Here is a 14,197-nt window from a genome sequence, read left to right as displayed (position 1 = left end):
TTTCCATGTGCAAGACCTTCATTGCTAAAGGAAGGCTTTTCTCATTTAAAATTGTGCACATTACTCGCAGGAAACGGGTTTTCTCTTTATTTACATGGAGACTGACCACCCAACACAAAATAATATCAATTACTATAAATGTACTTTTGAGTGCTGGATCTTTCTAACTCTTTAAAATCCTTTTGAATTTTTACTGTGACAACTCAGCCATTGTAATACTTCCTCCCTACAGAATGTGAATTTTAGTGTTCTCACAGTTTGTAAAATGATACCTTCAGCTATTTATTTATTTTAATTGTGTTCTTTTAGATCCTTAAAAATAATATTTTCTTTCCAGTCATGTTTTTCCTTTTCCATTTAGAAAAAGACGATCGTTTTTATGGTCCCTGTTGGTTTCTTATGATGGAGAAACTGACACTGCAGGAACACATGCACTCATTTATTTGTCAGAAACAAGGATCAACAAGTGCCAGCAGTGTTCTGGGAATAAAGTTTATTAGTATGCATATACTCCCTTAGCAGTCATTGAATGACTGTCATTGATGTAAAACAGCAAAATTAAATAGGAGTTTTTCATATACAAAAGCTCTTTTTAATATTCAAGCCTCAAATACTAAATTCCTTTAAATAATAGAAAAGAAAATGCTTGCTGGACTGGCTTTTATGTAGCAATATGCCATCACCAGGTCAGTAAAGTCACTTCATAGAGCATTGATAGTTAATCCCTAAAGCAGCATTATTACAGTAAAAAATGAGCACCAGATACCTTGTGTTCAACAGGGGATTATTAGAAAATGTGGTCTTTCTTGGTTTGATCACGTTTGTGTTCAAATGAACAGTCCTGCTAAAATCAGCTTCAGACATCGGATCCATTGTCAAGGTGAGACAAAGCTGCGTGACTTCGAGCAGTCACTGTATTTCAGCTCAGAGGAAATGAACCCCTCAAACATCATTGCATATTTGGGATAATTCTGCAGTCCTCCATACTGTCTGTCAACGGAGGCAAAATGAGTTCTGGCATAAATAGATCTAATAAAGAAATTAAAGCTGCAAGTGTCATCGGGTTCATATTATGGCAGATTTCCTACACCCGCTGAAGCAGACAGTAGCTATTTAAATCATAGAGTAGTAACTTCTATTTTTAGTTAATAGAAAGCATTCAAAGGAGGCAGGCCAACAGAAGGTTATGATACTGCCACTCCCTTATGTTAAATAGCATCTTATCACCATATGTCAGACAAGCTGTATTTTTGGAGATCTGCAGGAATCTGATGGGAAGGCTCTCCCTTGCATACAGATAAAACTCTTCTACACAACAAGGCAGTGGGCTCTGAAGGTATCTGCGGGGACTCGGCAGGTTGTGGAAGCCACTGTCTTGGCAGAGAAGCTGATCTGCTGTACCACATCCCTGTGCAAGGCAGCAGCCTCTGACATCTGACTTTGTGCAAGGCAGGGCAGTGTCCTGCCCAGTTTTAAAATGGCACCTTGCATTTGTGCAAGGCAGTGACTCTGGTCTCCTGCTGAGTATGATGCTGTTGCCTTAGTTTTCCCTACTTCAAGGCTGCGCAAGTAATTCAGATATTCTGTTTAATCTGATAGAACATAGACTTTTTCATAGAATCCACATACAATATGAAAATAATGAATTCCCAGGCTTTAGAATTATTCCAAGTATTGTTACCACCTTAGACTCATAGCTGAGTTACCTCAGTATCTGCTAACTCCGCAGAAATCATGTCTTGCAATAGTAGGATAAGAGTGGGTAATGAGTGTTAGATTTAAGTATTTATCCACAACCACTGAAATCAAATTGCTCTGCAGGAGAGTACATACTGCTCTGGATATCACAGAAGTCTCAATGTTTTTTTCTAGGAAACTGAACTTATCAGAAGTATCCAGGAGCTTTTGAAAAGAACTTTGATGCAAGCTGGTAACCAGATGCGGTAAGGCATTTTTCACAATACCTTAGTAGCTAATTTATATAGCCAAATAATTCCTGGTGTATAGGGTTACAATGCCTAGTGGATAAAGATCTTACCAATGCCAGGCAGATGTGCTGTGTGAATTCCATTTAAACCTGAAAACAGATACTCAGTGATGAAACATCAGGATTTTCAAGTAGGGTAAGGTAGGAGAAGAGCCATGCCCTAAAGCCATGCTGTAGATTTTCAGTCCTGGTTTCCAGAATCTGTATTCGGTTCTCTAATTTTCCAACACTAAGCTTAAGTGCAATAAAAGTATTATCTGGATATCACTCTACCTTTTAGACAGGCTTAGATAGGCTCCTTTGAAATAATTTATCTGATCAAAGGGCCTTTTCAAGATGGGTTTTTTGACGCCAGATGTCAGTATGAACTTAAAATATGCAACTTCACGCTACTGTCTGGCAGTCTTTTTAATTCCTTAGGTGAGAGTGACATCTGGTGTTAACAGCTGACAGCGACCCACTGTCTTTTGTAATCTGTAAAAGACCCACTGTCTTTTGTAATCTAAAAGTCACACATTCCAATTAACTGGGTGACGTGCGACTCATGTAATTGGCAGCAAAGCAGCAGTTTTAACTCTGTATATCATTGTACTTGTATCTTCCAAGGACAAATTACACCGTCTGCGTGCTACAGTCTTTGAAAGGCTAGATAGGAAGACTGGGAGAATGATATAGGGTCACTTTATGGAGGTCTTAAATTTGAGTCATGCTCAATATACTAGCGAAAGAGAAGGATGGTCTTCTACTAGCACTACCTGATGTCTTATCATGGGAAGAGAGTTCTGTTGGGCAAACCTCCTCCCTATTCGCCCCATAATAACTGCAGCTGTCACCACTGTTGAAAAAATCCTGTGGTTTAGGATTATTATGTAAATTCCAAAGCTCAACAACTCCTCTGTCTCAGGCTATAAGAGCTCTAAGTCTTCAGTAGGCACAGAACAGTGGTGAAGGTCTACGGTAGTGGTTAACCCATCAGGCTTACTGTCCTTCTAGCAGATAATTGTGGGATAGAGTTTGGTTAGGATTTTCAAGACAAAAAGGAATGTTCTCATTGCTCTTTGAAAGACAAAGGCTCAGAGCATAGCTTCACAAATGTCTGTGATTGATAGTTTTGTTAACTGTATTATTTTTCACTAACAATGTGTGATAATAACTTTTCAGATTAAATCGAAATCACAAAGAGGTTTGTGAAATGGACTGGTCAGACAAAGTTGAAACGTACAACATTGATGATAAATGTGGAAGATACAGTAACCAGAGCACCAACATCCAGTTCCATTCTAGTTCAGTGAAGTTTGAAGAGAGGTGAGTAGTTACCGTCATTTTCCTCCACAAATAACCCTGGTAAGATACAATACATCCTTTCTGTTAGTGAAAGCTGTAATACTGCTCTGAATTAAAGGTGTGATTGCTGCTTCTTTGGACATACAATGTCATAGCTTTAAAATAGCTACATGGATAGTAAAGGTGGTGCTACCAGCTCAGCATGGCATACCACTGATGGCAAAGTTGGTTCACTGTGTGCAGCTGTGTGCAAGCTTGTAGTTTTTCTTGGAAATAATTGGCTTTATACTTTTAAAGGCTGATCTAAATCTTACTGAGACTTACTGTTTGACATCAGCAAAAGGCAAGTGCTGCTTCCTGTACACAGAGAGGATTACTCCTAGAAAAAATCTTGCTGCTTCCCCCTCCCCTTTCAGGCAGTTCACACCGCACCCAAGTGCTATGTAGTTCCTTCTGCTGCTCAACATGGCAAAGTATAACCAGAGTTCTTGTTTCTTTTTGTTTCAAAGTATACACAGACTGTAAAGCTTGAATATATTAATGTGTTTATTTGCTGGTGACTTAACTGCTTGTTCTTTCACAAAAAAGTATGTATATACTTTTTTTGCCTTAGTAGTATTAGCTAAATATGGAAGAACTTTGGATGATTTTGTGTCATGTATTACTTCCCTCAGAAGCCACATGATGAACAAGAGTTTATTAATTTTATAAAGGATTAGTCTTTTTCCTTCATGGTAAGTCTAGACTGCATGAAACAGCAAAAACAAATAGAGGTTGACAACACTTTTGCGGGGAGAGAACCAACTTCACATTGTCTTCTTATGTGCCACTTGAACAAAAGAGCAAGGTTCCTATTTGTGTACCATTCACCTCTTCTTCCAGTGCCTCAACACCAGAGACATGGGCCAAGTTCAGTCATGACAACATCTATAGGGCAGAACGAGAAAAACTGGCTTCCATCAATCTTCGTGCCTTGATTGACAATATTCTTCATGACGTATCTGAGGACCTGAGGATGCAATGTGCTGCTGTTAATGAGGCTTTTGCCAAACGCTGTGAGGAGCTGGATGATACAAAACACAAACTAGAGTATCATTTGAAAAAAGTAAGTGTTCTTTTTTGAATGCTGGCTACAGGTGTGATAGTCTCCTTTAGAATATCACAGTAGATTTATCCTCTAGAAAAAAGTTTTAGTCCATGTCAGGTATCGAACACTATTTTTTTGTGTCAGCTTAGTGTCTGATAAGAGTCTTCAGAGCTGGATTGTGGCTCCAATTCAGCTTTTTCTGCTCTCTGTTGTGCTTCTTTAAACAAGGGATGGACTTAAATATGAAGAAAATTAAATACTTTCTTCCATGTTTTGCTGGACTAAAACCTAAAACTGTGTGATAAAGAGCTGATCTTTGGGCCAGGATTCCCAGGCTAGCCTGGTTGTCACTTTTACGGATTGAAAGCCATGCTATGCTGCAGTAGTATCGGCAGCAGCAGTTCCTGGCAAGTGACCAGAGGTGTCTTCAGCCTCTGCCCCTTCTCCAAGCTGGAGCAGGTCCTACTTCTGTGTGAGGATATTGGCAAGTGTGGAAAAATAGTCATTCCTTAGCACCTGGTGGGTAATGACAGCAGAGTAGACTTTGTTTTTTGCATGTGTGTCAGCGGTTATGAGGGAGAAGGGATTCAGAATTTCCTGGGTTTTCCATTTTCTTCACTAATGCCAGAAACTCATGCATTTCCAAGCTGATCAGCAATTCTCAATCTCTTTCAAAATAACTTGAATTTTTCTTGGATAATTTACAGTTAAACATTTACAATTAAAAGCAACTCATGGAGGTGGGATGTGTTGTCAGAAGACATGGAATAGTTTTTGAACAGGCTGCAGAATACTTTCTGCTTCTTTTTAGACTGAAGATCAGATTCTCAGTGTAGTAGTAGAAATAAAGAGGTCAAAACCACCTTTGTACTTCTATTTCTTCTATATTCTGGCCAAATAGGAGGTCTACACTATAACTGGTTCACTAGGACCATGAACAGATGTAGAGCATGGACAGAGACAATGTGTATCTTTTTTTAAACAATTCTTTCTCATGGGTATCTTCTTCAGATCCTTAAGGAGATTGGAGATCAAGAAGCTAACATTGCTGCTCTCAAACAAGCTATCAAAGACAAAGAAGCCCCAATGAAAGTTGCTCAAACAAGGCTGTATGACAGGGCTTTTAGGCCCAATGTAGAGCTCTGCAGAGATGAAGCACAATTCAGGTAAACTCTATTAAGCAAGTCCTACAAGGTGTCCATTCTATACAGAAGTGATGTATAAAAGTTAGATGTTTTTTACATTTTTTATTGGCAACACATAGCCTTTAGCTTTTATTACTAGGTTTGATTCTGATATGTCAGAAATAATTCAATTGATGGAAATCACTGGGAGGAGAATATAATTTTAACTGAATGTATTGACAAATAGAAAATCTATAGATTCAACTCTGCCTTTTGTCTGTAACGCTTTCTTCTCTGAACTGTGTGGTTTCTTTTTGGTTTAGATGATCCAAAAAAATCTGACAGCACGTGGATCACTTGCAACCCTACTGCTGTTAGCAAAAAACTCACCACAAGGTGGACTATGTGCTGAATGAATTATGCTTGAAGTGCTGAGAATGTAATTGGGCTGCACAAATTCATAGTCTGAGAGAAGTCCTCAGTACTACGAAGCATTAGGCTGGTGGCATTTGATTTTCAGTAATAATCCATTTTAAAACTGGAGGTCAACAAATCCTTTCAAATTAAAGGTCTGAGTGTCACATTTGTCAGTTTTGATCTCATTATAAGCTTTGTAATTGATTCTCCTCTTTCACATTTTCCTACCCTTAGGAAAAGCGGGGAATCAGCTTTTGCAGGCTTACAATATCCTTGTAGCAATGGTGCCTACCATTCAAAGCCAATATGCTATTCTTTATACAGTGAGGAAGAAGGTATAGTTAGTCCAAATGCTTTATACCATCTCAGGCACACTCATTTAAGGTCCTGATTCAGCAAACCATCCGTGTGCAAGCTTTTCAGTATGTACATTGCCTTTAATGGGATTTAAGGACACATGTAAGTCCTTTGCTGAATGGGCATGTGTTTAATTGCCAGACTTACACTGTTTGTAGTTACTCAGTTTGCATAGCACACGGGGATCTTGTTTTCCCAGGAAGTAAACACGTGCCTTCTCTGCAGGCAGATTGCAATAAAGCACCTAAGCCTCACTGACTTTCAGCTGAAATGATGTGCTGGTTCAAAAATGGTTTGCTGCCTTTTTGTTAAAATGGTCTGCTGCTGCTTCTTTAAAAGCTTACATGCTTTTAAAGTAAAGACTGTTTTCTGATCTCTGGTGCAAGTATCATCTTTAATACTTGAGTTTTATATCAGTGAACAGATATCAAAAAACTGGCTTAACAAGATGCTGATCCAGTCAAACTGGGTGCCTTACTTAGCAATTTCTGTCCTATAATTCTTAGTACAAGTGTCCTACAGAGTGGGAGAAGGTGAGGATGGATAGTTCCACTGTGTTTAGTGGCAAAAGACATTCTTGGTACTTTCTAAACCATGGGACACTTCTGTACAGAAGCTGTGAAAGTGAACTCTGCTTTTGACCATGTATGTAGGACCTCTCTAAGGTCCTTTGTTGTTGCGTATTATGATTCTATAGCTGTTGATCTTTATTCCCATTATAGTTCATATGTCTTCCTGAACATTGACTGGCTTCCGCTCTTTTTTTTATTACTTAATTTAATTCTTTCCAGGTTGATCAGTGAAGCTGAAGAACTAACGGAGTCCATTGAATCCCTGAAGAAAAAACTGCTGGAATCTGAACAGTCTCTGAGGAACTTGGAAGACACACGGATGAATTTAGAAAAAGAAATAGCTGTGAAAACAAACAGTATTTTTATTGATAGGCAAAAGTGCATGGCCCATCGCACACGCTACCCGGTTGTTCTTAAATTAGCAGGTTACCAGTAGTAATCTCTGTAACTATGCAAAGTCTGCAAGAAAAATGTAGTCTAGAATCTTTCATATAAAATACATGGATAATATTATACACAGAAGTACTGTATTCACTGTTATTTTCCTCTATTTGGGGTAGAATGCATTAGTATGGTGGTCTTTGAGTCTTGCCTTTAGAAGTTCAGTCTGAGTACAGATGTTTCTAGTGGGTTTCAAATAACTTAAAGTTAATTCAGTACAACTAGAATTTCTCTATGCCATACATGCATAATTTGCACAGTATGTGATATTTGTGCTTTTCACCCTAATAAGTGAATATGCTAAGTGAATATTGTGAATAATAATAATATACACGGAGGTAGATAGAACATTTATAGCTTTCGAGCATTTTCAGGCAGCCTGAAATGAGAGCAATAAAACTGCTTGCCTGACAGATCACATGATCAGCAAGGAAATAGATGATAGACTTTTAAGCTGTTCAAATATTATTAGCTAAAAAAACAGTTTGCACAGGTTAGATTATAATCTGACTATTGGCTAAACCACTCCCAGTCCGTGATACCTGTTTATGTAATCTGAAAACAAGTCCAAGGATTTTTAACCTTCAAATTAATAACTTTAGGGGTGGTTTTTTTCTGAAAAAAAACTAGACAGCTTGTGAATAGCAATTGTGACTTTCAGTTTAAGTACTTGGATGTTGAATTGAGCTCTTGATCTGTTCCAACCGTTCCCTGGAAGCAAGGCATGTGTTTGAACTATTACCCATAATGGAGAACACATCAGATTCATCTACTCCAGTAGAGCAATGTAACAAATGTCATTCATCCATTAGCTTAGTAGGCCACTTGGTTAAATAGGTGACGTGTCAAAAAATGGGGAAAGATGACACGGAACAGAACTGTATTGTGGTTTCCTGTATTACAGTTTTTTACTTTTAAAAAGCAGCTGATCAAAGAGAGGAAAAAAAACCCAACTGAAAAAGCAAAACACACAAAAAAACCCTAGCCAGCATACACTTCTGAATAGCCCTGCTCTGTTAACCAGAGCAGGAGAGGCCATTAGCTTATCTGTTTTTCTCACCGACAGCTATTTGTATTACCTTAACTCAGGATGTGCAGAGCACTATTCAGCAATTGCCCTCCTGCTAAAAGCTACTACCATTTCTTTGAAAACCAGCTGCGTCAGTGAGGGCTTTTGGCTCAAGCCTCTATTTTACAGGCTTTTTGTTCAAGAGTTTTGTTTTGCCTTTTTAATAGATTTCCTCTTCATTATTATATTTTTATAGTCCAGATGTTGAATCCTTATTAGAGAGAAATAGCATGTAGGTTAAAAAAAATAAATGTGGCTCTACTATGGTTTTCTGTGCACGGAACTTAAAACAGTTACTAAAGATTATTTTGGTAGATTGGAAACATTCTCCTTCATTCTGCCTTAAAACACCTTCAGCACCTTTCTTCCTGGCAGCATATTCTAGCTTGTTCTTCATGCTCAAATCTTACAGCCTAATCGGTGGATCACACACCTTGGATGCAGCTGCATCACTGCGCAGCTGTGTACAAAACTGACTTTAGCTGCACCAGAAGAATAAAATGCTTTAAAGAGTGTTTCAGTATACAGAGCTGTGGTATTAAGAGTTTTGGTCATTTAGCCCCAACCTTCAGACAGTGCTGCTTGTTTGGTCACATGTACATTTCTAGGAATGCACATAAAATAGAGGGGAAAATAAGACAGTGAACCAGGATTTAGACTAATGGGAATATTCGCAGGAACTTTTTAGAAAATACGGAAAGGAGCAACATATTCAAATTGACCTTACTCACCCACTAAAGAAAAAAAAAGTGGAATCAAAGTGGAATTGGGTTATAATTATGGCAGATGGGATGAGGAAAATATGCAGTCCAGGGCCCAAAACTATCATTTTGATTCAAGAGTTTTGCATTAGAGAGAGGAAAGGAAAAGTGCTGTCATCTTCTCTGAGACTGTGCTGAGCTACAAATAACCTTATGCCCCATATTGGGTTGTAAAAGGAGCTTTCCCTAATTAAAGCCTAGCAGTTTAATTTACCTTTGTGAACTAAATTAGTCTGCCTTTGCTTTAGGCCAATGAAGGAAATCCTGCTCTGGTAAAGGTAATACATTGGCTGGAGTGTAATCACTGCCCTATTCACATGGTAATAGATGAATATGAGCAGGTTGTAAGAGTGAGAATCGGACGGAATAGCTTCAAGTTTCAGTAATTATTTTTTTCTTCAATTACTAATTTTTAAAAAATCATAATTAAAGCCACTGCTCTGGCATGTAAATATGTTTTATATTATTTTTTCATCATTCATTCTTAAGCTGAGGATTTACCAGCAAATATTTTAAAAGATGTTTTAGCTGGCTCTCATGTGAGCTGGGGTCACAGGTGAGCTATAGCTTCCAATTGTCTTGAGCTCTACCTGCTAATCTGTATGAAAAGTGAGGGCTATTTTTACTTTAGGATTTTTTTTGTTTATTATTATCCTGTTTATTATTGTCCTATTTGTTTGTTATTATCCTGAGAGATTTCTGGTTATGAAGACACTTTCTGGAAAGTCTGAGAGTTTTCTCATCTGCTTAGAGCTAGAGGAAGGAGTTAACAGTGTGATAAATGATACCTTATAATGCCTGGTACAGGGACTTTAGGAAAAACCAGGTGTGAAGACCCATTAAAAACTTATTTATCACTTAAGAGCAGATGACATTCTGTAAGGGGAGCAAAGAAGGTTATAGAGAAATGGGAGATAATATTTGTGTAGTAATCTTCTCATGAATAATTGATTTTCTCTAAGACTGAATCTTAGAAAAACTGTCTAATAATTTCAGCCTTGTACCGTGTCACTGGTCACTAAAAAAATTAGTATCAGAGTGGCAAACACCAGTTCCGAGATGCCCAGGTGAGATTTTTCAGAAGATTCTGCTTTTGGACCCCCGGCACATGGTACAAACAATACCTGCTTAAAATATTGGTCTTCAATTCAATCTGCATGGAAAATAGCCACAAGGACAGCCAGTAACACCAGACATGTCTTAAACAAGAGATCTGAACACAGGCATTTTTTTTTCTGTTGTTCTTCAAGATTCTGTTTGAGGTAATTTGCAGCGTAATTACAAAATAACCCACAGAGAAGTGGAAATTACTTTTAAATCTTTTCCTGAGCAATTTTTCCAAGTAATTTCTGGGTAGTCTTTTAGTTCTGCTGGCACCTCTAAGTAAATTGCATCCCAACATCAGTCTTCACAGTAATAAAAGCCGCAGTAACAGTTTTATGGCCACGTACAGTGCTCATTAGCGGCCTATTTTATTCCTAGGAAGTGCCTGATTTCTAGGTCCCACACTGGGTCCACGGCAGGCTGAGAGCAGGAGCAATGAAGAACCTTTAAAGCAGATCCAAAAATTCCTCGCACAAGGGTTGTTTGCAGGATCATTGCACGGTTGGTTGTTTGCAAACCTTGTTTCCACATATTGGATCCCCTTTTCCATGTCCAAAGTGGCCGGATGGTCTTCATAGCTTCAAGAGATGAATCCCAGCTGAACAGGAATGAGGAGAACTGGCTGAATGGGGAAAGATCAGTGCAGCTGATATGTCCATGAACAAACAACCGGAGCTGGACTTGCCATTAATAACATCATTGGGTATTACCTAGTAACTGAGTAGCATTTGATAAACATATTCATCTTAAAAGTTTCTTAAAGTCTGTTGGAAAATAGCCATCCACTATTTGTCATTCTTCTGCTCAGAGTTTATATAGAAGTTAATAGATATAAAACATTTCATGTGCCCAGGTACCCAAGCAGACTTTGACCGATCCACATTGTGAGCAGACTGTACTTTGGTCCATTGTTGTTCAAGCTCTTAAACCAACGCTTAAGCCCACAATTAACCAGAGGGGTTATGGAAGCCTGCAAGAAAGGTTGCCTTCAACACACAACCTTACAGTACCTGCTCACTCCAGACACCTTTGTTACTAGAGGCTTTGCACTCTCCCTTCTCTGGGAACATGCTCATCACCACATGGATGAGAAATAGTTTATCTCATCGAAAACTTTTGCTTCCAGTTCCTGCAAAGAAAGTTTGCCTGAAGGAAGGCTTCAGTGGGGCTCCTGCATTTCTTCTGCCCAGGGGAAGAAGCATCAAGCCTTGTAATGTCTTCATTGAGACAGAAACACTCACGATGCACCCGAACGAGATCTCACCCTTTGAGCCGCTGAATGCCTTTAAATTCCCACTGCTGCTTGTTGTCTCAGGAGGAGTGATGGGCCCCTCAGGATCATTCCTCCCCGAATGAGGAACAACAGATTGTTCTCACCATCCTGTGGGTGATGAATGCAGGTGTTTCTATGACAACCTCACTACCGCATCCTTATTTCAAAAAACCATGTGTACAGGGGGATATTCTGGTTACTACGACTTGTTGCATATGCCAGGCACATGCACTTTAGTCCCATGAGTTCCTCTTAAGCTTTCCTTAGAAGAAAAAATAAAGGAGGATGGGAAGAGTAAACAAGTTGAGTATTTAGGAGGACTAGACAGTAAGAAAATTCCTGTTTGAAGCAAGCCCACGTTGACAAACATTTTAGACACCTGGTTTCTACGACAATATTTCAATCCCACGGGTTTTGATAGGAATTAGGAAAATTATACTTTTGCATCACCCATAGTACTGTTGTGCTGTAAGGAAAATCAGCTGCTGCAGTAATACCCTCTCCTGCAGCGACGGCTTTTACCCCAAACACTGACAATGGAGACGGCTCCAAACGGGGGTTACGGAAGTGTGCCTCGGTTTGCCCGAGTGCAGACTACGCAAGGAGACACTTTGTTGTGGACGTGGTGGCAGGAGTTAGGCTCTTTGTGTGTAACCTGTTGTTTGGAAATGCAGAAGCGTGGCAATTTGTTGGAGGATTAATCCACTTTGGTTCCCCCATTTTCTCCTTTTCCCTTACATCTTGCAATTCAATCATATCAAACATGCTTATGTCCCTGCTCGTGATGCTTCTTCATATATGGAGAGAAACTTCATCTTTTCTCTTTAAATTCCTTTTATTATCTATTTGGAGAATGAAAAAAAGAAGCCAGACTGTAAGTCAAATCTCCATGGAAGAACTTCTATGCTCCTCTCAGATGCTGCACCAAGATCTGCTTCAAGCGTGGCTGCAGTTTCGACAAGTCTGGCCACGCTGCAAGTAAAACAGCAGCAGGAGAGGATGAAATCCTCAGGGACAGGGCCATACAGGGTAAAAAATAAAGATTTATTTTTAAAAGAAATAGGAAGATGAGGTATTTTATTGCTGATTCTTAGAGGATTTATGTCAATATAATGGCAGGGAAATAAAATCAAATGACCTTTTCACATAGTCATGCAGTTAATCAAGACTGAAACGTCCATCATAGGGTAATCCGGGAGATTTAAAAAACATTCTTCCAGAAAGGAAATAACTGTGAAGATGGGGAGAATTTAACTTACTTCTTTAAAATATTGATTGTTTAATCCTTTAAAAATTCATAATGTTGCCAGTGACCTTCCATGCTAAGGGACAGGGCTGTCTTTCAGATCAATGGCTTTTAATTTCTTTAAACCAAAGCAGCACCAAACCATCTGAGCAAACACCCTCCATGGTCAGGGAAAGGAGAAACTGAATCACAGAATCACAGAATCACAGAATCACTAAGGTTGGAAAGGACCTTCAAGATCATCAAGTCCAACCATTAATCCAGCGGCACCATGTCCCCTAAACCATGTCCTGAAGCGCCACATCCACACGTTTCTTGAACACTTCCAGAGATGGCGACTCCACCACCTCCCTGGGCAGCCTGTGCCAATGCCTGACTGCAGAATAGCAAAGGCCAAAACACAGCTAGCCTGGAAGGGAACAACAATTGCTACTGGAAAAAGAACAACGGCAATTTTACTAACTATTATGAAATATTCCCAGTTCCTGCTAATTCCTCCTGGCTCTCCTGCGGGCACTGACAGGAGCTGGCAGCTATTTCTGATGCCTTGTGGACAGCCAGAGGTCCACAGACGGCAGTGAAGAGCTCTGATTCAGGCTAGAGGCACCGAGAAGCCGTGGCTGTGGGAATCCATCACCTTCCTGGCTCAGCCTGCCTCACGCCAACACCACAAAGTGGAGCAAGAGCAGCACTTCCGAGCGCCCCACGGACAGACGATGTCTGGGATCCGCAGACTGATGTCGGGGCTAATGCCGCTGTCTTTCCCAGCATGGGAAGTGTTCCTCTCCACAAGCTTTAATGATCATTTCACCCTCATCTTTTCAATATTTCACGTTTTTTTCTGCCAGCCTGCGTATGAGGCAACACAGAGAGCCAGGAGATGGGTCACCAGACTCCAGGAGAATGTCGATGAGCCGGTCAGCTGCCGTTCCCCCAGCTCTCCCTCATGCTCCTTGAGTTGGGATTACACAGATACGACGTGCACAAGGCTGTAGCACGTTTTACTAGCGCAGCCCCAGCATGTGAACGATTACATCAGCTCTGCTGGCATTTAGTCAAGCCACGTTGCGCTCCCATGGACGTTCCCTGGCTGAGAACGTCGCATCTGCCCAGTAATTGTAGGATGAGAGGGTGCAGGACATGGGCTTTCCTGAGCCAAGATTCCTGGCATTTTATGACACCAGCTTTTGCCCAAGGATAAATTCAAATCTGTAAAACTGAGGGAGGGGTCATAAAGGCTTGTAGCTCCCATTCATATGAATCAGTCACAGGCTGCAACCATGAAAGAGCTCTTAGGTCTCTGTATGTGTTTTCAAGAGCTGTAAACAAAACACATCGTACCAGCAAAATGAGCCCAATCTGTGGGTTGCACGTGTTTTTGGCTTCACCGCCTAAGGACAAGCAGGAGGTGGATGGAGCAGAGAGCAGCCAAGAGCTGTAAAATTGTTACCTTAAAGCTTTGTGCATCAAAGCCA

At 40.0% G+C, this 14,197-nt stretch overlaps 1 protein-coding gene across 1 annotated transcript in view; it reads left to right on the top strand.

The window, feature by feature from the left end:
* The window catches only part of TEKT4 (tektin 4), a gene marked incomplete at its 5' end in the record, with an annotated part of 13,020 nt that extends 5,622 nt beyond the window's left edge, over positions 1–7,398 (top strand). Inside the window, 5 exons of the mRNA XM_010293832.1 lie at positions 1,873–1,943; positions 3,149–3,292; positions 4,154–4,376; positions 5,370–5,524; positions 7,048–7,398. Of these exons, the coding sequence (XP_010292134.1) occupies positions 1,873–1,943; positions 3,149–3,292; positions 4,154–4,376; positions 5,370–5,524; positions 7,048–7,264 (810 nt within the window). The remainder of the gene's footprint in view (positions 1–1,872; positions 1,944–3,148; positions 3,293–4,153; positions 4,377–5,369; positions 5,525–7,047) is intronic.
* Positions 7,399–14,197: the final 6,799 nt, after the last annotated feature.

The sequence above is a fragment of the Phaethon lepturus genome, unplaced genomic scaffold (genome assembly GCF_000687285.1).
Source record: "Phaethon lepturus isolate BGI_N335 unplaced genomic scaffold, ASM68728v1 scaffold37100, whole genome shotgun sequence".
Lineage (NCBI taxonomy): Eukaryota > Metazoa > Chordata > Aves > Phaethontiformes > Phaethontidae > Phaethon > Phaethon lepturus.
This window is presented reverse-complemented; position numbering and strand designations above follow the sequence as displayed.